The 24859-nt window shown below is 38.0% G+C and overlaps 1 protein-coding gene across 2 annotated transcripts in view; it reads right to left on the bottom strand.

Annotated features, from left to right (window-relative positions):
- ELK3 (ETS transcription factor ELK3) overlaps positions 1–24859 on the bottom strand; it is a 52851-nt gene that overhangs the window by 16140 nt on the left and 11852 nt on the right. Inside the window, exons 1-4 of one of the 2 annotated variants that reach the window (XM_073000256.2) lie at positions 20388–21719; positions 16525–16707; positions 6142–6350; positions 3318–4112 (exon numbers count right to left, since the gene is read on the bottom strand). In XM_073000256.2, coding sequence (XP_072856357.1) covers positions 3318–4112; positions 6142–6348 — 1002 coding nt within the window. In that variant the 5' untranslated portion in view covers positions 6349–6350; positions 16525–16707; positions 20388–21719. Of the gene's footprint in view, positions 1–3317; positions 4113–6141; positions 6351–16524; positions 16708–20387; positions 21720–24859 lie in introns of those variants that run through there. The other variant, XM_020815512.3, reaches the window with a different exon arrangement.

Below are 24859 nucleotides of genomic sequence, written 5' to 3'. Positions count from 1 at the left end.
TGATGACCCTACCCAGCGGCCTCATGAAGATATTAAACAGCATTAAACAGGTTAGGGTTGTCAACTAGCCAGGCAAGGGGAACAGTGCCTTTCACAGAAGCATTTCAGCAGGAACTGGCAATTGAAGTTTTCACAGCATGGCGGTAACGCATTACTACCAATCCGCTGCTGTAGATTTAATTGCTGTTAGACATCAGGTTGCAGTGGGTCTTTAATTTAAAAGCTGATGACCCTAGCTGAGATTACGTTTGAACATAACCATCCAGCAATAAACACACTGGCAAATACTGGCTTAATTAATTAATTAGTGTGTAGTTTAATAGTTTGTTAATGTTTAACTTAAAAAGGTAAAGGTTCCCCTTGACACTTTTAGTCCAGTCGTGTCCAACTCTAGGAGGCAATGCTCATCCCGTTTTCAAGCCGTAGAGCCAGCGCTTGTCTGAAGACAGTTTCCGTTGTCACATGGTCAGCGTGACTAGGGAGCGCCGTTTTACCTTCCCACCAAGATGGTACCTATTTATCTACTCGCATTTGCATGCTTTCGAACTGCTAGGCTGGCAAGGAGCTGGGATAAAATGACGGGAGCTCCCTCCGTCGTGTGGATTCAATCTTATGACTGCTGGTCTTCTGACCCTGCAGCTCACAAAGGCTTCTGCAGTTTAGCCCGCAGCGCCACCACGTGTTTTTAATTCTATTCTTTTAATATTGTGAGCCTCTTTGGGTCCCCGTATCAGAGGACAGCCAGCCTATAACTAAAACAAACAATACCCATTGCCTAAATGTGGAAGCATGTCTGTGGTTCCTCATTTCAGCAGTCTCTCCTTTGTACAGTACAACCAGCCACACAACTAATCCTGCAACCAGTACAAGAACAGGCGTGCGACAGGGAACCTGCCACAGTAGGAGGGAGGTTGACATTATTTCCCTTCTGCTCTGCATTCAAGCAACTGGACACAAGCCAATGATTTCAACAGATTGTCCTTCTCAACAACGTTTTGGCACCTTGGTTTTAAATGGCCACAGTGCTAACTGTATTGAGTTTACTAGCACTAATGCACATATAGATGAGGAAGTTTAACAGTTATGCCAATCGTTCCTCTCCTGTATGGATATCTATTCTTTAAACATGTTACATAATAGTTTGCCATAAACTTATAAATAGAATACTCTCTGTTTATACATCTGCCTATGATGAACACATTAAGCTTAACTGTTTTTCAGACAGAAGCATATTTCGTATTACTGTACTTCTTTATATTATCTTAGACACTACAATATATAAAGTCATGTGTAATAGGAAATATCAGTGTATGTTACTAGCAGATTACCGGAAATAGGATTTCATCTGTCCTATTGAGCTGCTGGTGCAGGAACTGATCACATCTATATTTGTGGAACAGCTCCAAGAAACCCAAATAGGTCTTAATCCTCAATGCCAGAATGAATTCTGTTACCCAGTGAGAAACAGTCAGCATAATTTTAGAGGAACTTCGGTAGAAGAATAAGGCTGCAATCCTATAGCCACAATTCTGGGAACAAGTATCACTGAACCCAAAAGGTTGTTCTTCATAACAGGATGTTTTGTTCTCCAAAGACCTTTGTTTCATGTTGCAACCGCAAATTTTCAGACTTTGCATTGTGATTTTTTATTTATTTTATATTATGAATGTTTATTTCTTCTAGCCTTCCACATCTATGGCCCTCTAGATGTGGCAGACTATTATTCTTTTTCTTGTTTCATTTTGTTGTATCATTTGGATTACATTTGGACTATGTGGATACAAACAAGTCAACTAGGCTAACAAGCTTTAAGCCTGATGTTGTTGATTGCTCAAGACTGATCTACACAACTAAACTGATGTGGCTTCTTTAGATGATCTCTCATTATAACCTAAGCAACTCAAGTCTGTTTTATACAATTACTATTCAGAAGGCCACCTCAGAGAGAACTGGTTAGCAAACTTTCATGAACTTTGAAACTCTCTGAAATGGAAAAAGTACTTCCTTACAAAGCAGTTAATGGGATCTGATTTACAAGTTAATGAAAAGCTTCCTTTTCACTAATGGGTACAGCATGCAGTACTGTACTGCAAAAAACAGTCAGGCATCCTTACATAGACATAGCTAGGATATGATCCGAGAAGACTGAATCAACATTTAGGAATCAAAAAGATTGCTCTGAAACTACTTTTAATGAATAGATGCTAAAGGATATCCCAGTGTATTGTCTTCAGGACCGCTCTGACAGCTGCAGTGTACTCCAGCTTTCCAGATCTGTGGTTCTCTAGAATCTATTTCAGACTTTTACTTTCACCACTGTTAATGGTTATGAAAGTTGTAGTCCAACACGGTTGGTTTACCAAGGCCAGTTTAGAGTTTTAAACATAAGGAGAGTCCTTCAGCAGTTGTGCCCCTCTCTAGAACATCACTTCCAAACAGAAAATCTACCCGAATCACCCAACATAGCCAGCAGGGACAGCTGAGGGGCCTGACGCTGAGAGAGACCCGAAAGGAAAAAACTAGAAACCAGGCCTTCTCGGCAGTCGCCCCTCGTCTGTGGAACACACTCCCTGCTGAAATCCGGCTGGCACCCTCGCTGAGTGTTTTCAAAAGCCAATTAAAAACTTGGTTATTTAAACAGGCCAACCCCCCCGTCAATTAAGTGATTTTCTTTTTCTATATCTTTTTTTTCTTTTTTCTTTTGTGTATTACCATCTCGGAAACCTGTTGCTTAGAACTAATTGTATAATTGCATTTTATATGTTATCTTAACGTGTTTTAACTGATGTAAACCGCCCTGAGTAGACACTGTCTAGAGGGGCAGGGTAAAAATCGAATAAATAAATAAATAAATTCATGAGTCATCCAAATGAAGACATTATTCTCTAATTTTTAATCTAACTTCCATTTATTGTATTTTGGACTTTACAGATTTAACAAAGATATGTTCTACTGGCTTTTGCTACTGTTTATACTTCTGAGGTTTGTGATAAGTGCATTGCTAATTTTTATTGGTAAATACCCCGACTGTTTATATGATCACACAGCACTTGGGGGTATTTTAAATTTTAGAAAAACTTGTAAACACTTAACTAACAATCAAAAACCAACTCCTGTCTTCTTTCCTCCAAGACACTCTTTGAAAGGGCACAGTATGTGCATGATATAGTGAATTCCTATTCACTACAAACAATCCCTGGAACCATTACCCAGGCCCCCAGACAGCCTCCACCCCACCAAAGAGGAGCAGCTTATATGGGAATCAAGATGGAGAGGAACTGAATTGTAGAATGTCATTCAATGTGTCCAGACCTTACCTGGGCAGTGAAGAAAGCTGGAGTGAGAGATCCTGAAGGGAGTGCAGGGCTATTGAGGGCAATCGAGCCAAGGTCTGTGCTGGAAAGAACCATTGGAGGCGCAGAGATCTCTAAACCTTTGGGTTTCTTAGCCTTTGGGGGAAGAGAAGGAGACTTTGCCTTGGATCCTGAAGAGAGATTCAGTGGCTCAAGAGAATCAGAATCCTGGCCATGGGACTCCAAAAAGAGGCTTCGGTGTTCCGAGGAGAGGGGCGAGTTAGGAGACAGAGATGGGGACCGGGAGGAAGATGGTGAAGCTGAAGAGATGCTGGCTGCACTGGGCAACATTAAAGAGGATATTTTTGCAGAGACGGAGGATGCTAAAAAAGCAGAGGCAGCTACTGCCTCTGAAGTTGATGGTAATGACACCGTGGGCCTCATGACTTGCTTGTCTGATTTGTTTGTCACAAATCTGATAACAGTCCGGACTTCTTCCAAAGATGACGCCTCTTCCAGTTTCTCCTCTTGTTTTTCTGTTTTGATCTGCTTGAGAGTTTCTGGCTGGTTTTGCAGCGAGTTGATGGTGAAAGACGAATATAACCCTGAATGGATATATTCATTACGGCTTGCATTTTTCAGGACCGACAAGCTGTGCTTGTGTTGTTCTCTGTTCTCAAGAGGTATCTTGCAGTCGCTGTCCTGCAGCAAAAGGCTCTCCCTGCTGATTTCCACAGAATGAGGATCCATCTTTAAAATCTCAGGAAAGGACACAAACTTGTACACAAACTTCTGCCCAATCACCTTCTTGATGATGTTCTGCATAAAACAACAAACCAGTTGTAGGAGGGAAAATTAATGCTTTGACAAAATAGTGCAGTGCAGAGGCCCCACTTCCAATTCCTTGCATTTCCAGTTTCAAGGACGAGGTGTGAAAGACCTCAGCCTGAAACCCCAGGGAGCTGTTGGCGCTCACAATACCCATTTAGGGCTTTTTGGCTGAACAGTCTCATGTCCTTTTGTTTCTATGAAATGTGCAAAATACCTAACAATGTTAATGCACAGAAAACTCTGGATGTTGTTCTCATCTGCTTCTCTGTTCCTTTTCTGAGCATTCTTCTCACATGTCCCCCTGACCTTCATAACCCTCTCCACAAAAGTGTTTTAAGCCAAGTGGCTCTTCTCGCTGCCCGTCACTGCTCTTCCAATGCCAGCAACAGGTAGAACTGCAAGCGCCTAGACACACTGCCAAGAATGCTGCACATTTTCTACATGTTCATCCTACTCTGTTCCCTCTGCATAGTTGTTTTGGATAACTTCAACGTTATGATCTCATCTATCTTCTTTAAACCAATCATTTAATTACCCATAAAATACTTTTACAGTTTTATACATGCAATCTCTCTAGCAAATGACAGACAGTTACAGCACTATAACACTATAATAATGTTAGTTTTGTATCATACAAGAACCTATGTAGCAAAATGGATCGTGGGTTGGATTAATGGCAAGGTGAACCAAGTTTTAACTCCTCACCCAGCCACGAAGTTTGCTGGATTACATTGGGCCAATCATTATCTATCAGCCTAACCTGCCTCACATCGGTTGTTCCGAAATAAATAAAAAGGTGGAGACTTTGAGCTCCTTGTAAAAATCGAGGGATTCACATAAATATATAAAACCTTTTTTAAAAAAAACCTTTCCCCACTGTTTTGGCAACAGAATTAATGTGTCTGGAAAAGATCTTAAATTAAAAACAAAACAAAATATCTTTATATGATAATAAGGTGTATTGTGCTGCACCTGCCCTTTTATTTTTTTCACAAGTTATAACTATAAGACTGGTTTACAAAATTAATAGTCTCATAAAACGGTACCCACCACAAGACTTATAATGAATGTGATTCATTTGCTTTCTAAAGACTCACTGTCCATGTAAAAGCCTCACCCTTGAAAATAAAAATGAAGAGCAGTTCTAAGGCATCTACAACTGCACATATTATACCGCATTTCTGAAAAAGGGTGACCAATCTGAAAAAAGAAGAACCATTGGAAAAAGTACAAAATACTGAAGTCAACTGCTACTGAAGTCAACTGCTGTGGGGATGTTCCACAGACATGGAAGCATCCCAAATGCTTCTCTGTGGATCAAAAGAAGCTAGAACGACACTCTTGGGATTTGATGTTGAAAAAGTTCTGTCAAATGTTGCAAAGCGCAGTTTATATAATTCATCTATTTGGTACAGATTTTATCTAGACCAGTGATTATCAACCTTGGGTCCCCAGATATTACTGGAGGGCAACTCTCAGGAATCCTGGCCAGCACAACTAGAGGTGAAGGCTTCTGGGAGTTGTAGTTCAATAACATCTGAGAACCCAAGGTTGGGAAACACTGCTCTAGAGGTGTGCAGATTTGTATTATTGGACAACAATTCTCAGATTTCTCCAGTCAGCCTGGAAAATTCTGGGAGTTGCAGTCCATAGACATAAATTAACAGTTTCTATATTATTCTGGATCAAATTAATGAAGTTGGGAAAAGTTAGTATTCAGTTAGATAATTCTGCTGATAAAACAGCTCCCATCCACAGAACTGCGAGGGAATCAAGCACAATTTCCTCTAAAACTCACATTGGATATTCACTATTACAATACTGGATGTAGGCCTAATATTTGAAAATACACATTCAAAATAGATAAATCAACTAAGAAAAGGGAGGAATTACAATTTGTGCAAACCTTCCACCTGACAGGGAACTGAGTGTCAGAGAATCTGAACAATTACCTCAGGTTCTAGTGTACATTACACATAAGATATTACTGAAATATTATTAAATTTCAAATACACACCTTATCATAGTAGTATCTCAGAGCTCTGCTCAGTTTGTCATAATTCATATTAGTTTTGTTTTTTCTGAGACCCCACAGCTTAGCCACTTCTTCTGCCTTAAGCAGCTTAAATTCACCATCATTGGATGTCCAACAAATAAGGTGCTCATGCTTCTGGTCAAGAAGTAACTGCAACAGGAACTGCCACAATGTGATTGCACTCTCCATTCCTACATGGGGCAAGGGGGGGGGGAGAAGACAAGAGGGAAGAAATATGGGGAACATGGACTCCAGTTAGTTTCAACCAAAACACTCAACATGTTTTTTTTAAAGTAAAGAAACTCTCATAGTATAAGTAAGAGTTCTCACTTTCTCTTAATCAGATAGTTCAAGCATTCGAAGAGTTTATACTTCTAATAACCCTCAAAATCCTGTCACTCATCATATACTGTAAAATGGATTCTTTATAAAATACTACTGGCTTAAAACTACACAGAATGGGGATAACAGAGAAATCAAATATCCCAGGTACATGAAATAGACTTATTTAGTCACTGCTAACAGGGTAATATTTCCACTTCTGTCTCCACCTTCAATTCAAACAGAGTTTAGCAAAATTACTGTTTTGGACTACAACTCCCAAAAATTCCCCACTAGCAAGGCCAGACTACATGTTAAAAATGAAACAAAATATCTCCACGCTCTAGTTTGCTATGCAATTTCAATCAAATTCTACATATGTCTCTCTTTGCAACTAGACAATGAGCAGTTGCAGTCAGTGGAATCAATTCTATATTGAAAATCAGGAGAAGCTCAGATGCCATAGAACTTTCCATAGCGTGATGTATACATAGCCTCTGGTAACGTTAAAGGACTTTTATAGTTGCTCTTAAGAATGAGTGCAGACTGAGAAAATGTTAGCATGTAAAATAGCTTTCCTAGGAAGGTGCATATTTATTTGCCCCTCACTTTTTGCCACAAAGTAAGTGATGAAGACTGGTTTTCATTTGTGTCTTATGATTTTGTATTTAATTCTTTGTAGTAGTTTATTATGAAGACATAATAATCTTCAGGATAGAAAGCAATCTTCTGGATAGAAAGGAGGGGCAAAATTACTGAAACACAAAAAAATTGTTTCCTTTGTTCTAAAATATTAATATCCGTTGTTAAAGAAAACAGTTTGTGTACAATGCGAGGGAAATAATAATTTAAATTTTTCTTAAATTGCTTGTCTCTTAGTAAAGAGCATAAAGCAAAAAGTCATAATAATATTCTGAAGTAAAATGGTTTTGCTACGAAATCTAAATGCTAGTCTGTCTCATCATTGTATATATTGAACGCTAGATGGCAGACAGCTTCTAATTCTGTGGAGAAAGAATTCCCTGGTAACCTTTGGATTCTTACATTCATTGTATAAAATCCAAGATGGAACTCCACACAAGTCACTCTATGCAATTTTATTTGTAGTTCCACAATGCCGTAGTGCAGACTTCTAAACAGAATTCTCAGTTTATTTGGGATTTTTAATCCAGAAAAACATGCCTGATGTCAATGCACAATCAAATAATTCTGTCAAATCCATCACTGGATTATTTGAACCATACACATACAAATTCAGGTTTATTAATCTGATTTTTTCCCCAGAAATCTCATGTGGATACATAGGAATTATTCTGTAGAAGGCAACCTTTGGGGAATATACAAGAATTCCACAATAATTAACCACAGCCACCCTGTGCCGTGAGTAGCAATACAGGAATAGAAGCAATCTTCTCAAAACCTCTTTTTTGTATACTACAGTATACTAGCCACCCATGGCATGGATATAATGTGTTTACCATACCTCTCCCTAGAAACAATATCTCAACAACTACCACGAGTAACAGTGTAGCAGTCCCTTAAATACTGCAGCAAAAGTGAAACACTTCACCATTTCAACCCCACACAAAAGCACACAGACCCAAACCCAACACTGCGTTAACAGCCAAACACTAGTTATAACAGAGATTTATTTTCTTCCTTCTATAGCCGTTTGCTACCCAAAAACCAGCACTGTGAACAGGTCTGGAGGACACACAAGAGAAGGCCATCAGGGAGAGGAGGAGCAAAATGCCAAAATAATATCCTGAGGAAAACACTAAAAAGGTTCTGCTTTTAAAGCAATCTCTTAGTTCCCCTGACAGAAATAGATTTCTCAGCAAACACTGTTTATGGGGTACTAGACACAACAATTTCACTGCATAGATAATTTCCATTTCCTTTAAAAGAGAGAAATTTCAATTTAATTTTTCTAACCCCAAAAGCAAATATACAGAGATATCCTATGATTCCCATATGTGCAACACATTAATAGTATTGGGCAAGGCAAGGCACAGATTCATAGGAGCCATTCCAGACTCATGAGGAAGCCCACACCAGTTTGTGTAAAATGTATACTTAGGCTCAACTATATGTATATTCTGGCACTTGCAAAGGAAGGGTGGCCGTTAAATAATGTTTTATGCATATCTTAAATGTTTCCAGATAAATTCTACACTGAGTTAACATTTTGCTGATGGACCTTTCCAAAGAAAAATAATTTGCCATTTTAAAAAACCCTCAGCATTTTATCATGCATATTGCCCATATGACTTTGGTTAACTTTCTTATGGCATTATATTCCCATGTTAATTTAAACATACATTAAGCAATCATAGATGGAAAGCAATCATAAATGCAGTAGAAATATAGATTTTAAGTATTTTTGAATGTCCACCTTATGGTAAAGGTTAAACAACACAATATGTAAGGACTAATATATATGTATTTAATCTCCTTTTTTTCTAATCTACAGTAGAAGGTTTAACCGGCTGCTAGAACACATTGAACACATGAACATTTGTATGATGAGAGAAACCATTTGGCATGATGCATTTTCTTCTCACAGAATAAACTGGCACACACACAATTTCAAATGACCAGAAATGTCCAGAACAAGACTCCTATCCTATCCACCCTCAATTATTTCATTTGTTTATCCAGAATCCAACATCTTACCTGTTCTTTATTCATTCATATAAATCTACAGATATAATGTTTCATTTTCACAGTAGAACAAGGAAAAGAATACATGTTGACAAAATTATTTCATATGGACTTTTCACGGAATTTCCTAGACAATTTGGTTCTTAATGGTGTCTAGAAGAACTCTTGCTTGCAAATATATTGAGAATTCTTTTTTAAGGTAGCATAAACTTTTCTATAAATGTCCTTTAGTACAGGGAACACATTGTCTGCATTTGGGTTAGAACAAAAGACTACAGTTTAACATTGCATGAACAGGCAGAAAGACTGATTTGTTCCTTCTCCTTTGGTTCAGTCATGAAGAGACGGGAAGCTTTCACTTCTATTCTTTTGCTACTTTCAGTTTAGTACTACATCTGAGGCTTAATAAACTGCAGTTAGTGTTAACTATGATTTATTGCAACAAGGCAGCTTAAACTCTGATCTATGAAACTTGTTTCAATAAATCATAGTGAAGACTAATCACAGCTCACGTTTCATAAATAGACCTAAACTGCAGTTAACTAAAAACTGAAAGAGACGCTCCTGGGCTCATGTTAGCCATGGGAAAGGAGAAGAGAGGGGCTGCTTGAATTGGTTTATTGTTGTATCTAAATGTTATCATGTCTCAAGTCAGAAACAACACCATCAAAATATAACTTGGATGTGTCCAAAATGTTTCTATACACGGCTCTATAAATTATATAGATTGCCTTCAGATGTCATCAACAAAGCATGGATTGACTATTGGCACTATGCTGTCTAGGTTTCTGCACCCTCTCATCTCATGGATACCAACTGCTTCACTTCATAGAAGAGTTTCTTCTACGCAGAAAGAGACTTTGCACTGAGGGTTCCATCCCCATAACTAGTGGATGATGCAATTTTGCCTCAGCTGACATTTTTAGCTAGTCATGACAGCCAACACAAGAAGGTCAATCAACTTTGCTTTATTCGGGTTTCTATCATAATCTTTCATTTCAACCCTCCACAGAACATCCCTCTCTACTCAACAGCCACGTTAAAAGTAGGTCTGGATACTGGTCATGCATAAAATGGGTGGAGCTACTTTCATATGAAGGCAAAATTGGAGACAGAAAGCAACACGGCACACTCGTTCAAGCATGCAGCAAAGGCAGTCCACAAAAGCTTTTCATTCAGTTATGGAAGATAGATTGTACTGGCTGGAACACTGAACCAAGAGTATCACACAGTGAAACAACATGTTGAAGCTCCTATTCATAACTCATATTGCTTTTTCATCTCCAACCAAGGTTTTGTACTTCTGGAACCTAAATACTGTATTTTTAGATTGAAGAACCATACTATATCATAAAGTGAAAACACTTTCTTCCTCTTCAACTTTGAAGCTACAAGTTTGCTTCAACAACATGAGATGATTCACCACTACCTGTACAGCATAAATGTAACCTCTCCAAGCAGCTCTACAGCAGCTTCTGTAGTCATCCTGAGCTGCTGGTAAACAAAAATAGCTCAGTGCTTTTTCACAGTAAATTCTGCCAGCATCACTCTGTTCTATGTAGCTCTGTCTTATTCTTCAACCCTGAAACGTGCGCAGGGTAGCTAATAAGTTCAGATCTCAAAGACTTCAAGTAAGGACATGTCAAAACCACACATTTACTGTACTTCAAAAAGCTGCATAAAATGCAAGATATAGAGATGAGCTTCTTTGAAGACTGCAGAAAAGGAAGCTTGCAAGAGCACTGTGTCATGTTCTGCTCTATAGGAGACATCCATTGAAGCAAAGGCGCACCATCTCCTGAAGCTTTCTTCCAGGACCTTCCTGAGGCTCTTAATGAAAGTGTAACATATTTGAACAAACTCGGGGAGGCAGTGGAAGACAGGAGGGCCTGGCGTGCTCTGGTCCATTGGGTCACGAAAAGTCGGATCCGTTATACTCGCAGGAGATGCTTGGCTGGACTTGGTGGTGGTGGAGTTCTTTTTCTGAGAAGACATCCTAGACCTCCTGTGTGGCAGGACAGGCCCTTCTCCATCTCAACTGTATGAGGGAAAGACACTTTGTGCATGCTTAGTCATCTCTCTGTATGAAGGGCTCTGGGCTTTCCAAAGCAAATACACAATGGCAGGCAAAATATATTTTGCATTCATCCCAGATTTTCTGAAAACGGAAGATTAGGCACAATAAAGCAACTGAGTATTTATGCTATACATATCTGAGAAAGCTACCATGTCTATTCCATTCACTGAATGCACTGTGTGTGTGTGTGTGTGCGCGCACAGACATGCTTCTCAAAGGAAAATGTTCATTTTGCACAATTTTTCTCTTCCCACACCGCTCTCCATTTCAGATGGCCTAAAAAGAGCTCTCAGATATTACTGTGTGAACATTCGTTTATCGCTTCTGGATCTAAACTTTGTCTAGCAATGCTTTTTTCCTGAACTGAATGACGTCGGGCATTGTTAGCTTCTCATTCTCGTTAGCACTTGGCTTCCTCTATTTCTGCAGGCTGCAAGCAGGAAATAGGAAAAGCGACCAGAGGAAACCTGGTCTTCTACATCTGTCCATGTTTGTAATCTCGGCTCTGGTTTTATTTTGCTAAATAGCATAAGTTTCTCTTAACTCCTAAAATGCCACTTCAGCTCCTACTAAATTCCATTTTTGTTGCATGGAAATAGGTAATCGTTTCTGGAATTTAAAAATAGGTCATTTTATCATTTTTAAACCTTGGGGATACTATGCATAATGCAGGAGACAGAGAAAATTTGGATCACATCTATCTATCTATCTATCTATCTATCTATCTATCTATCTATCTATCTATCTATCTATCTATCTATCTATCTATCTATCTATCTATCTATCTATCTATCTATCTATCTATCTATCTATCTATCTATCTATCTATCTATCTATCTGTCTATCTGTCTATCTATCTATCTGTCTATCTATCTGACTTCTACCCCGCCCCTCTAGACAGAGTCTACTCGGGGCGGCTTACAGTTATAAAACATCATAAATATAATCATATAAAATCATCATTATAACTATCAACATATATGATAAAAACAATCACATGATTAAATCAATAAATTTAAAAGTTCAAGATAGAGGAAAAAGAGAACTAAAGAGAAAATAGAATCAGGTGTTGACTAGAGGGAAGGCCTGCCTAAACAACCAAGTCTTTAAATGACTCTTAAAAACACCCAGCGAGCGTGCCAGGGTGATTTCCAGCGGCAAAGTGTTCCATAGTCAAGGGGCCATTGCTGAGAAGGCCCGGTTTCTTGTTCTTTCTTTCCGGGCCTCTTTTGGCGTTAGGCCCCTCAGCCGTCTTTCCTGGCTAAAATGGGTGACTCAGGTAGATCTTGGTGGGAGAAGGCGTACTGGTATATTTACTGGTTTTAGCTTTTCAATACTGTTTAAATGATGTAAGACACCTTGGGTCCTTTCAGGGAGAAAGGCAGGATAGAAATATTTTAAATAAATAAACAATAAAATATAAACTAGCCCATCCTGTGTGCTTGCTGTAAGGATAAAAATGAGGAAGAGGAGGATTCTTTCCAGGAAAAAATAGTGACTTTATGGATCAAAACTCCCAGAATTCCCCATCAGTATAGTCCGTGGCATGTGGCCAATGGCACAATCCTCACCGTAGCATATAGCTACCACAGGAAAAAAAATGTGTATCAGTGGATGTAACACCAGATTTCCTGCTTCCTCATCAGTGATCATCAATGGAAAGGATATGAATGGATATAAGGCCTTTGTAGTAGTGAATAGAGCTCATAATTAGAGTGGACATGTGTCTGCTAACTCAGGACAGCACTTCATATTTCTAACAAAGTTAGCACTAGTCCACAAATGCAGCCCAATGATTCTGTTAGTCTTCCAAGACATCACCAGCTTGTTTGTTAAACATACATCAGTTTCTGATTATTAATTTTAATCCTCCAGCACCATGATGATACTTTTAACCCCGGAGTAAAGTTGTTTTTCAAGAACTCAAAAGAACTGGATCTATAAAGTTCATTATCTACAGCACTAACAACTTAAGATTTATAAACAATGCTCCTGAAATATTTCAACCACTTGTCACATACAAAGCTTTTTTTACAACAAAATGTATGAGAAAAAAAAATCCCACCAAATCTATTACATCTTCCCTCTGAGCTATATGTTTGTCACAGCCAGAGTAATACACAAAACCAGCCCCCTGCCATGGTTTTCTGGCAAACAATGGCACCAAGAAATAGAAGTGACACAATGTGGTTAAGAGTAAGTTGGCCCAATTCAGTGGGGATACTGAAACTGCCAGTGGGTTACGGAAATGGAAGATGTACTTTTCCCTTCAACAACGCTGGGCTTATGGCCATTGGACCCCTGAGTAATTTAAAATCCATGTATAATTTTTATGCCCACAAAAACGCAACTACAAAGCAAAATCAGTTGAGTAACACACACACACACAGAAAGAAAGAAAGAAAGAAAGAAAGAAAGAAAGAAAGAAAGAAAGAAAGAAAGAAAGAAAGAAAGAAAGAAAGAAAGAAAGAAAGAAAGAAAGAAAGAAAGAAAGAGAGAGAGAGAGAGAGAGAGAGAACAGTTCTCTTCCATAGCGTTGACAATCTTTTCCATGTGTGTAATGAGCCTTAAAAGTTCTTATGACCCCCCTGATCTAGAGGCTGAATTAGTGATGTTGTGTTTTGGGGGCAGGTAGACTATTTTGTCACCTGCAGTGTTGAACTCACGGGGTTTTGGGTGGTCAGGGGAAACAGTATTTATTAAATATGTAGTTATTGACTATTCAGTTATTCATTAAAAGAAATCCATGTATGACAAAAATGAGGTTGCTCAGACCTGTGCAATCCAAGGAAGAAATGTATTTCATTCAGACTCTAACTCTTACTCTAATCACAAGCCCAATTCTACTGTTAGTCCTTGATATACAGTACTCGAATTTTCATGAGGTTAGGAGAAAAAAAAACTAGAACACATAGAATACATGCAGATCTTATCCTGATGGATACATTTTAAAAATAACCAGAGAACAATACGTTATTTCTAGCTGTTCTATCCTATCCTATTTTCACACTCAAAGCCAATGTATTCTTTCCTTATATTTACCCCATTTCATCTCCAATTTACAAAAATTACAGTATATACCGTGTTTCCCTGAAAATAAAACAGGGTCTTATATTAATTTTTGCTCCAAAAAACACATTAGGGCTTATTTTCAGGGGATGTTTTATTTTTTTCATGTACAACAATCTACATTTATTTAAATAGTCATGTCATCTCCTGGTTGCTGCACAATGGTGGAGGGCGAGGTTTCACTTAACTGGGGCTTATTTTTTTGGCTAGGGCTTATATTACGAGCATCCTGAAAAATCATTCTAGGGCTTATTTTCAGGTTACGTAGGTCTTATTTTCGGGGAAATAGGGTAGGTGGAACTTGATAGTTTCTAAGGCCATATTTTTGTTGCGGCTTATGCAACAACATCAAAATCATGAGTCAGTCAACAGAGCAACAACTATTATCTAAATATCTATGCAGATACTGTTTTTAAGGGAGCAATATAAGTTTATCACCCATACCTAAAAATATTAAGTACATTTTTCAATAGAGATGTTTCAGGGGTGATAAATAGGATGTGGTCAATGAATTTCTGCCAAAAAAAGAGGGAAAATGTATCAACTTCTTTCTTTAGATATGTGGTCAAGTATTTGGCAAGGGAGATAAAGCTGCTGATTTAACTGATCTTAAAAAGCTGGGCTTGCAAGGAAATGTGTAAACATAAATGTACTACTGCAATAATTCAGTTTGTCTTCTTAATTAGATATCCTTAGTACAGCAATCTTTTTCAAACTGTAGGCAGGAGACCACCACTGGGCTTCAGTCCACTGTGAGATGTGTGACATGCCACACCTGCAACTGCGTCCTCACAGCTCCATGGGACTGTCCTGTCTCCTGTTGATTTAACTAATATGAGCTCAAGCACTCTCCATAGGCACAGCAGAAACTGGAAACCTGGTATGTGTACATCCCCACCCAGATGGGGGGGAAGGGGAGGTGAATTGAGTAAAAGCGGCTTGAAAACAAAAAAAAAACTTTGGTAGGTGGACAGAAGAATGTCTCCCTTTTCTTACAGGACGAAGATAGAAAACTTATAAGAAATAGAAACAGAGAAAAACATTTAATACTTTGAAGATTATAATGACTGACAATAATATAAGCAGAACCGAAAGGAAAGAGTAAGAGATGGAAACTATTACAGAAGAAAGAAATGAGTGTAACAAGAGCACGGAGCAAAGACAAAAGAAAACTTCATATCGGTGGTTCGTACAAATAGGTCATTAATTTACTATAAAAAGACCTGTATAGTATTCAGTCTTCTGAAATGATTAGGATGTTGAGCACTGGAGTTTTAAAATACATTTCTATTGAGCTTATGAAACTATTTCACAACTGATACAAAATGTGGTGTTTTCCATACCTAGCAACCGCATCATTTCCAGCCAGAACATCCTTATGCCTCTCCCTACCCCAACTGTTCAATATGTTGACACTGTAAAATCTAAATCAGGACTTCCTCCTATTATATTTCAGAGGCGTCTTTCTGGGAAAGACAAATCTGAGCTAAAAGGTAGGAATTCCTGCAGCACCACCCAGTGGAAACATGTAAGAATTTTTGGAAGTGCTTTTCATTTTTTCTAAAATGGCTTCAGAAATCTAGGAATCAAGACTAGGCTCCAAAAAAATGTTATTTTTCATTAGACCACTTAACTTAAGCTGCCCTAGGCCCTCCTCTATGGGCAGAAATAATAATAGAAAAACAGATGAAGTACTTTACAGACCATCAATAAATTCTATGGATCAGCTAATGCCTTTGAGAATACATATCAGCTAATGCTTTCATAGAAATTCCTGATAGAAAGTTAGGGATTACATGTGAGGTATAAACCTCTGAGATGCCATTAAAGGATGGGTCATACTAGGGCTCATCACATCTAGAGGTCAGGAAATTCATGTACACACTTACAGAGATACACTATTGTGTTCACATATTTATTTGTTAAGAGTAACTTGATTATGGTTAACTTTGACTTAATAGATAGGATGGCATTAAAGTTCCTTTGCATTGCTATATTAAGGCAGCATTTCAAAATGTGAAGATAAAACATGATATAACCTGTTAATTTTCTTAATTATTTATTTTATTTGTTTGTTTTGGCTCACCAAATTGCAAGATCCTTACTCTTCACTCTAAAGTATCTCCAGCCAGCCAGCCACTTTCCTCAGTCTAGTACATCCAAATTTTCATTATTAACAGCAATAATTTTCATTATTATTCCCCATTTTTATATCCACATTTATAACTCCTTACAATTTTCCTTTAATTGTCCTTTTATTTTCCTTTCCATTACATTTTGAACATTTTTATCTTCCAGTCCCTTCATCAAGATTGATTTAACAACTTCAATGGTTATATTTTTCTAAATAGCTTCTTCATCCTTCAAATACTGTTCTTTGTATCTTGCGCTATATTGTCCGGTGAACTCATTTTCATCTGTTTGAAAGAGAAAGATATATTTCCTTCACTTGTTTGCTTCTTTAAAAACTAAACAATAGTTTACCTGGTTCTACTTAGTTATTAACAAATATTTCATCAAAAAGCAAACAATGGAAAGTCTTAATCAACAACCCAATACAAATATTAAATTCATCAGCACACATAGCGATTGTACAAGGGTCTCTGAATGTTCCGAAATAATTAATGTGACTTGCAATGTAATAAACTGATAGTCAAATTACTAAAAAAATGTGGTAAAACACTGATCAATAAATGTTATAGACAAACTAAAGTAATTCCAACATGCAACTCCTCAAATACCTCCAAAAGTCTATTTTAATACTACATATCTTCTCAGAAGTAGCCCTTTAGGCTGCAGTCCAATCTCAAACCCAGTTATCTCGAAACCTTGCTGAAATCAGCAAAACTTGCTTGTGAGCCAGGAAGTGTACAGTACAAGGCAGCCCACTTAATTAAAAAAGTTCCAACCAATAACAGGCCAAAATTTCACAGGTAACGTTCATTCTAACATTCTGATATAAATATTCAGTCAAAGTGCATTGACTCTTAGTCAAATTGTATCTAGCTCCATAATCATTGAATATGATTAAATATTAAACATAATCTGTGGGAGTTCCACAACTGCTCCTGGATCAACTCCAACAACACAAGTCAAACGATGATCACTTTGACAAAAACAATTCCCCAGCTGGCCCTGATAACTTTGACAATTCCCCACTTGGACCTGGCAAGTTCTACATAAGACCCCTGAATTCTCTCCTTCCTCACAACACACAGTTGCTTGGTGCCATCATATCTTAATGCATCCATCCCCATTTCAGGGATGTGTATATTAACTAAAACCAGCAATGAGCAGACCCCTCTATGTACACCCCCACTTCAGTAATGGATACAGAATGTCCTTGTTGCTATTGTTTTTTACTCTATATTCTGTACCCAGGTGTCTTCCATCAAGGCAAAACACACATGAAAGCTGTCTTTTGAAGGGGGGGGAAGGGTTCTTCCTAGATTGAAACAGCTGTCTTTGACAGGAAGAACATGTAGATAGTTCATGCTCATTAAAGCTTTTTTAAACTCAACCTGTTTAGATGTACCAAGAGGCAACTACTCAATAAACATATACATCTACACTGATTCCCAAAATTCATGGAAATAAATTGTTCAGTGTTCTCATACTTCCTGCTCGCTCATGTGGTGAACATATGTAGTACATTGGCGCAACACTTGGTCATATACTAAAAAACTTCCAGGTTCAAAGGCAAGCTGTATCATTATTCATTCCACATGAATCTCTGTTGCATTCTTCTTGTGTCAGTGTGGCAGAGAGATAATTATTTTGCTGACTTACATAAAACTTGATATGGTTTCCCTTCTTTTAATGTCAAGACATAGACGTGACTGGCATAAAAGAGATGCAACGATAGATTTGCTACTTGTATACTAGTACTTATTTGTTCCCCGAGGAATATTTATTACGGTATTTTCTCACTGACAAATCTGTATTTATCTGGCTTTGAGACCTCCATTTTCACTCTGAAAATAGAGAACTCTCCTGGTCCAGTTTTTCTCACTATGAAGGCAACTTGCCTTGCATGTTTTATATGCTGTCATGTCCCGTCCAACTTACAGAAACCCTGATAAGGCTTTAGAGTCATGTACGATATTTAAAGAGTGGTTTTACTGGTGCCACCAGCCAGTTAGTTTCCATGTCCTAGCAGACTAGTTCCAGTCCTCGTGTGTCTTTAGTCCACCACTTTATCCACTATACCACACTGGCTGCTTTGACAATAATTTGCCTAACTGACAGAAAATGGCCTAAATAATGAACACATTTTTCAAGCTCATCAGTGCTAGAAATACGTAGTTTGCATTCTTCCAACGTACATATTTTCATTGGAGATCCTTTTTTGTCCAAACCAAGGACTGTTAAAGAATATCAAGAAGGAAGTCTAATATTTGTATTTTCCAATTTATATTTCAGGTGGTCGCTTCACCCAAATTTCATCTAATATAACACTCTTCTAACTTTACTGCATTCACTGATGTTGATTTTTGCCTATTCAAGCACTTACCACAATGAAATGTGTCAGTCTTCAAGATACCAATGAGATCTTCACTTGTACTATAAACCATCTTAATCTCCACTACACAAGTGCTTCAAGGACTGACCTTGTTGACCCCCTTATGTCTGCTCTTGAGCTTATGTGTCATATTTTCAATGTTACATTCAATTCCTTTAAAAAAAACCTCCAGTTTATGAATGTGGATATTGTGTTACTGTATACACAATTCAAAACACCAGGAAATAGCCAGATTATTGCTGCACAATATCACACCCACATTGTCAACAGGAAAAAGATGTCAAACTTTACATAGCAAAGGACAGCCTGAATGTTGACAACATCAATGGCAACAGTCAAGACGGTCTACAGGACACCCCTTGTGCTCACGATATTTCATAATTAAGAGATGGGGGTATTTGAATTCGTATACAAATACAAATAGCACCACACAGGTGGACATAACAAGACTGGACTGTCCACTCACCTGTCCACTGCTGCAACTGGCTCCACGCTCCCTTCCAATCGCTCCAGAGTTCACGATTGACTAGCCACTTCAGGCAGAAGAAGATGGCTAGTCAACCACAAGTCCGGGACAACTGGAAGGGAGCGCAGAGCCCGTGGCAGCAGAGGGAGCTGGACCCTCGCCATGTTCACCTGTGCAGGGGTATTCGTATTCATATATGAATACGAATACTCCCACCTCTATTCATAATTGTTGAAAAACAGTCATGACAATTGTTTTGTGTTTGGGCAAAAGGCGGTTAAAAGATGAAAAAGTAGTCAGCTTCTGGGATTTTCCCATGCTTGGTGTCACTTTGTGAATGATAATTAGCACAAAGGTATCCTATAGGATCAGTATTTCAGCCCCTGCAGCCTGGATTCTTTCGGAATTAAAAAAATGGGTGGGATCAACCATTCACTTTCAAGATAAGCAAGAGTGGTCTTTTCAATTTGTATGAGCTACTTGAAATCTAAAGGATATTTAAGGTCTGTTGTTTCTGCATGGGCGGAACAGTTTATAGTTTTTTTTAATTTTTAACTCAAAACCCTTTTCCGATATGCTCCCAAATATGGCACAGAACAAGAGTAGCCTGTCTGCTAGATCTGTGTCAGTTTTGGTGTTCACCCAAACTCCAGTTTCAAAGTAATATTTTTTTGTTTGGCCTGCCCCCAATTTTAGAATTGTCTTATAGAATGTTGATTTGCTATATAGCGCAATAACATAGCTGCACTACCATGCAGCTATAATGTAAGAGTACAAATGTGAAATGTTATAGATGGCTGACATAGACAGGAACCTTTGAGAATGTAACTGAAGCATCTTTAGTTCATAACCCTCATTATAGCACAATAATTATTATTACTAATAATGCTTCATTGCCAAGTACTGGGTTTTACACGTGCTTTTTCTGTTTCTAAATCAGTGGGGTGTGAGCTGCTGATATTTCCCTGGCAAAAGAACTCAAGAAACCCAAATGGCATCTAAAGTGCATGGCTTTCTTCACAACAAAACCTTTTAAAGCTTCTTTTGTTTATTACCTTTATATCCCACTCACCCTCCAAAGATCTTAAGGAGGCACACATGGTCCATACCTTCATATCATTTCCTCTTCTCACCTTCTCTGTGAGACAGCAGGCCGAAGAACAGCAACTGGTACAAGATCACTGGTTCACTCCGCAAGCTTATTTGCCAAATGAGGATTTGTACCTAGGTTTCTTTGGTCCTTCTCATCATTCATCAGGAAACGGGTATCACCATGCTGCTTCCCGAACGACTGCCATTCTGCCTGAGCCATGAACTCACTAGGCAAGGATTTTCCTAAATCTATACATACCATTCCTCATATTAAATTAGTGCCAGAAACAGAAGGTCACTTGTGAGACTTTTTAATACTCTTTTATGTTACTCATTTGTGTTTGACAGGTAAATTAGCATACTGAAACTGTGACCCCAAAATCTGCTCATATAAAAGATAAAGATTGACATGTAGTTCACCAGAAAAACCAACACAAGTGAGAAAATCTATTAGAAACAGCGGCTGAAATCCTGTAGCTCTTTTATACAGGTGGAAGTCAAATGGCACATCATGAACCTGCTTCCAAATAGCAATTAACAAGTCCCTATTGGGATTCTCAAGCACATGCGCCTCTGAGAATAGCAGAAGTGACTCTTTTAACTGCCCATCTGGAATTGAGTGAATGTTATACCATTTGCTTTCCACCTCCACAGCTGCACAATAAAATTCCAGTCAAAAAGTGTGGATGACCCATTCCAGTAAAATATTTTCATATTATTATGTGCCATTAAGTCGCTTTTGACTTAGAGCGATCCCACAAATTAAGTAACCACTAAAAATCCTATTGTCAACAGCCCAGCAGATCTTGCAAAGTCAAGGTCTGGCTTCATTCATGAAATCAATTCATCTCTGCCCACTATGTGGCAGATTCAGTTATTCATTTTTACTTCCAGAGGAAGTCCAGGGTTAACTTGATCTAGAATCCACTTATGTCTCTTCCCAGTGATCCATGATAAAATTCTTCTCCAACACCACATTTTCAAATGAATCAAAAACATTTTTCTGTCAGCTTTCTTCACTGTGCATCTTTCACATCATACGCAGAAATTGAGAATTCCATGGGGTAATTTATCCTCACCTTGATCTCCAGCGACACATCTATCCACCTGATCTTTTTTCAGTTTTTTCTTAGCTGCCCTTTCTACTCTCAGGATGCAATCTGACAGGGAAATGGCTCACATTTTGGACCACTTGTGACATGGGCTGGTGCAAGCTATTTCCCTGCTATGTATTGATCTATGCACAAGCTGGACCTTTTTCATCCAGAAGCTGGGATACTTATACTTGGGGGGGAGGGGGGGCTAGCTGGAACAAAAAGGAAGGGTCACCTTAAGGGCAATTACTCCCAACATAGCAACCCATTTTGTGCAATCAGACACAATCCCTTCTCATTTATTTATTTATTTATTTATTTATTTATTTATTTATTTATTTATTTATTTATTTATTTATTTATTTATTTATTTATTTATTTATTTATATGCCACCCATCTAGACATGGTCTACTCTGGGTGGCTCACAACATACAAATAGCAAACAATTTAAAATATACACAATTTACATAGATAAAAACAGAAAAAATATATAATCAAAGAACTTACAATTGTCTGATTGCACCCCAAGTCTTCTGATTTCTTGGCTGCAGTCTCCATTTGGACTAATGGCCGAATCAAGGTGCAAAAAAATCCTTTAACAATCTCAGTATCTTTACTGTCAATGTTAAAGCTATGTCATTCTACTTGCCATATAGCCTGTAACTAATAATGGAGATCAGATCAGGCAGAGAGGAAATGAAGCACAGGCTTTGATAGTGTCAATATCTAGAAACAGCAGATCTGCATCAGTCCTATCCTCAGTTAGATAAATCTTTCCTAGTTCAGTCTAATTCATCCATAATTGGGGGAAGAAAGTCTCACTGTAATTAATGGGCCTAGTCCATAAAGCACAGTTTTCTCTTTAAGGTATCAAAGAGTGGAGCTTATTTTTTACATCTACTTAACATGGAAGTTAAGGTACTAATGTACCTAACTGATATGCAGAAAAGTGCATCAATATGCTCACATTTTGATAGGGGTGGGCTGTTGAGTAGTCTGAATTATTTTATTTTATAGGATCAATTATAAGCTTACACTTCAAACGTAAGATTTTTTTTCTTTTTTAGAGAATCCCCATTTTTTGAAACATGGAAACACAGAGACATTAACATTGGGAAAAGAATGTCTGTCTGCTGGACAAATCAAGAGGGAGTTGTACAAAGCTACCATATAAATAACAAATTGAACAGTCAACAGCAGCACAGCACATTAAAATCACTATGCAATGCAGACAAATTCCTCATAATCACAGATCACACTAGCCAGATCTCTAAGGAAACCATGAACAGGCACTTTTTAAGCTTGCCACTTCATAATACAAGGTACTACTCAGAAATCTGCTATCTAGAGTATCAGTGTGCTGCTCAAAGTTTTTCCATAGGAAACATATTTCAGGATCAGAGGTATGACACCAAAAATTAGTTCTAGCCAATGAAAGAGGGGTTAGAAGACCACAATTTTCATCCCATAAGTACTACTTAACATTTATCCACTTGAACAAAAGATTCAAGCAGACAGTTAAAGCTTTCAGGAGGTAGCATGCCTGGGAAGTAGAACCGTAAAAAAAAAACAAAAAAAAACCTGTAGTAAGGTTGCCAAAAGTGTAAGTGGGGAAGCATAGATTTACCAATTGTTTCATTGCTTGGAGGAAGTTAACATGGAAATGTCTCGTCAACCACTAACAATACAGTGGCTAGAGCCACCATATAGTACCTATTATATTGCTCTGTGAGTTAAAATGCAGGCAAAATGTTACATAAAAGCTGACTCCCATCTAAACTTATTTTATCACACTGAAATTAGAAAAATCATGTTGCCTTCAAACTTCCACTTGATTGTCCTCATCTGACTGCCAACATCTGTTTTCAGAGCACTTTTACACATCACAATCAACCAATCATGTTCTCTCTTCATAGTTCTTATAAATGTTTTATACATTAGAGCAGAATCTAATGGACAAGACCACTTAATTCTATTTTGTGAAATTTTGGCAGAATAGCAAATTAAGGGTCCAACTATATGGCCAGCGTCCTATTACCAGTCCCAACCAACTGCAATAGACTCACTGACTTAGTGGAATTTACATTAAATGCTGAGTTGCATTTCAGCAACTGATTCAACAGTTCTACTCTCTAGTTGAGATGACCAATAGGATATTGATCTATGTTACAGATAATTCATCTTTAAAAGAAGTAATTCCTTAAGTGTTGAAAAGTCTTGTTATCACACTAGGGGCTTTTCATGCCTCCCAGTTTGCCAATTAGTTTACTAATGTGTTTTTTATCAGGACATTAGTACAGGTCTGTTTGCAAATAAAATGGCAGAGTCACAAAGGAATCATACCTCTAGAACACTAACAAATCTCAACTTCTAATCACAATCTAAATGCAATGTAGAGTTTGACTCTCCTGTCATTCTGCTCCACAAAAAAAATGGAGATCAGATCAGTCAATTCAGTCCAGGCTAAGTATAGCTGAAACTACTTCAACATGATTGGTGACAGGCAACATTGCAGCAACAGGGCAGCAATTTTGCACATTCTTACTGAAATTTAAGATCTGGAATGTGTAGGACATTAGTTCACCAAATCCCAGATCTAAAACACAGCAAGACTGAGCAAAAATGCAGTCCTGTACTGGCAGCTGTGATGCTGCCCTGTCATCAGTCATGTTGAAATAGGCTCTAAGGGACTTAATGAATTAGTGTCCTCAATCTCCCAAGAGGATGGACAGATGATACGTGACAGAAGCAAGAAACTAGTATACTACCCTACTAGGGAGAAACCATAGGTCAGTTGTAGCACAGAGGCTTTGCATTGCCAAATTCCCACATTCAATCCTTGACACTGCCAAGTGGAACTGAGAAATAATGACATCTGGAACCCTGAAAAGCTACTGCCAGTCTGCAGAGTGTAGTGAAGACAATAGTCATCCATGTGGAACAGTGTTGTTATTTATTTAAAGAAATGTTCAGTCAGTTCTGTGGTTACATCTCCTAAAGAGAAGTATGATGAATAAGGTGAGAAATCTAAACCATTTTGAAGAGAGAGAGAGAGAGAGAATAATAGATAGATAGATAGATAGATAGATAGATAGATAGATAGATAGATAGATAGATAGATAGATAGATAGATAGATAGATAGATAGATAGATAGATAGATAGATAGATAGATAGATAGATAGATAGATAGATAGATAGATAGATAGATAGATAGATAGATAGAATTTTTGTCTGCAAAGAGAATGGAGTCAATCTAACTTCCCTTGGATTGGAGTTCTACACGCCGAGTACTGCTACAGAGAAGGCACTGTCTTGTATAATTACCAACTTAATCTTTTCAGATGATGACATGTGCAAGAAGGCCCTGACATAGCAGCACACCTCAGATAGGAT

The sequence above is a fragment of the Pogona vitticeps genome, chromosome 5, assembly GCF_051106095.1.
Source record: "Pogona vitticeps strain Pit_001003342236 chromosome 5, PviZW2.1, whole genome shotgun sequence".
NCBI classification, from domain to species: Eukaryota; Metazoa; Chordata; class Lepidosauria; order Squamata; family Agamidae; genus Pogona; species Pogona vitticeps.
The sequence above is the reverse complement of the archived record's forward strand: the minus strand, read 5'-3'. Positions and strand labels throughout refer to the sequence as shown.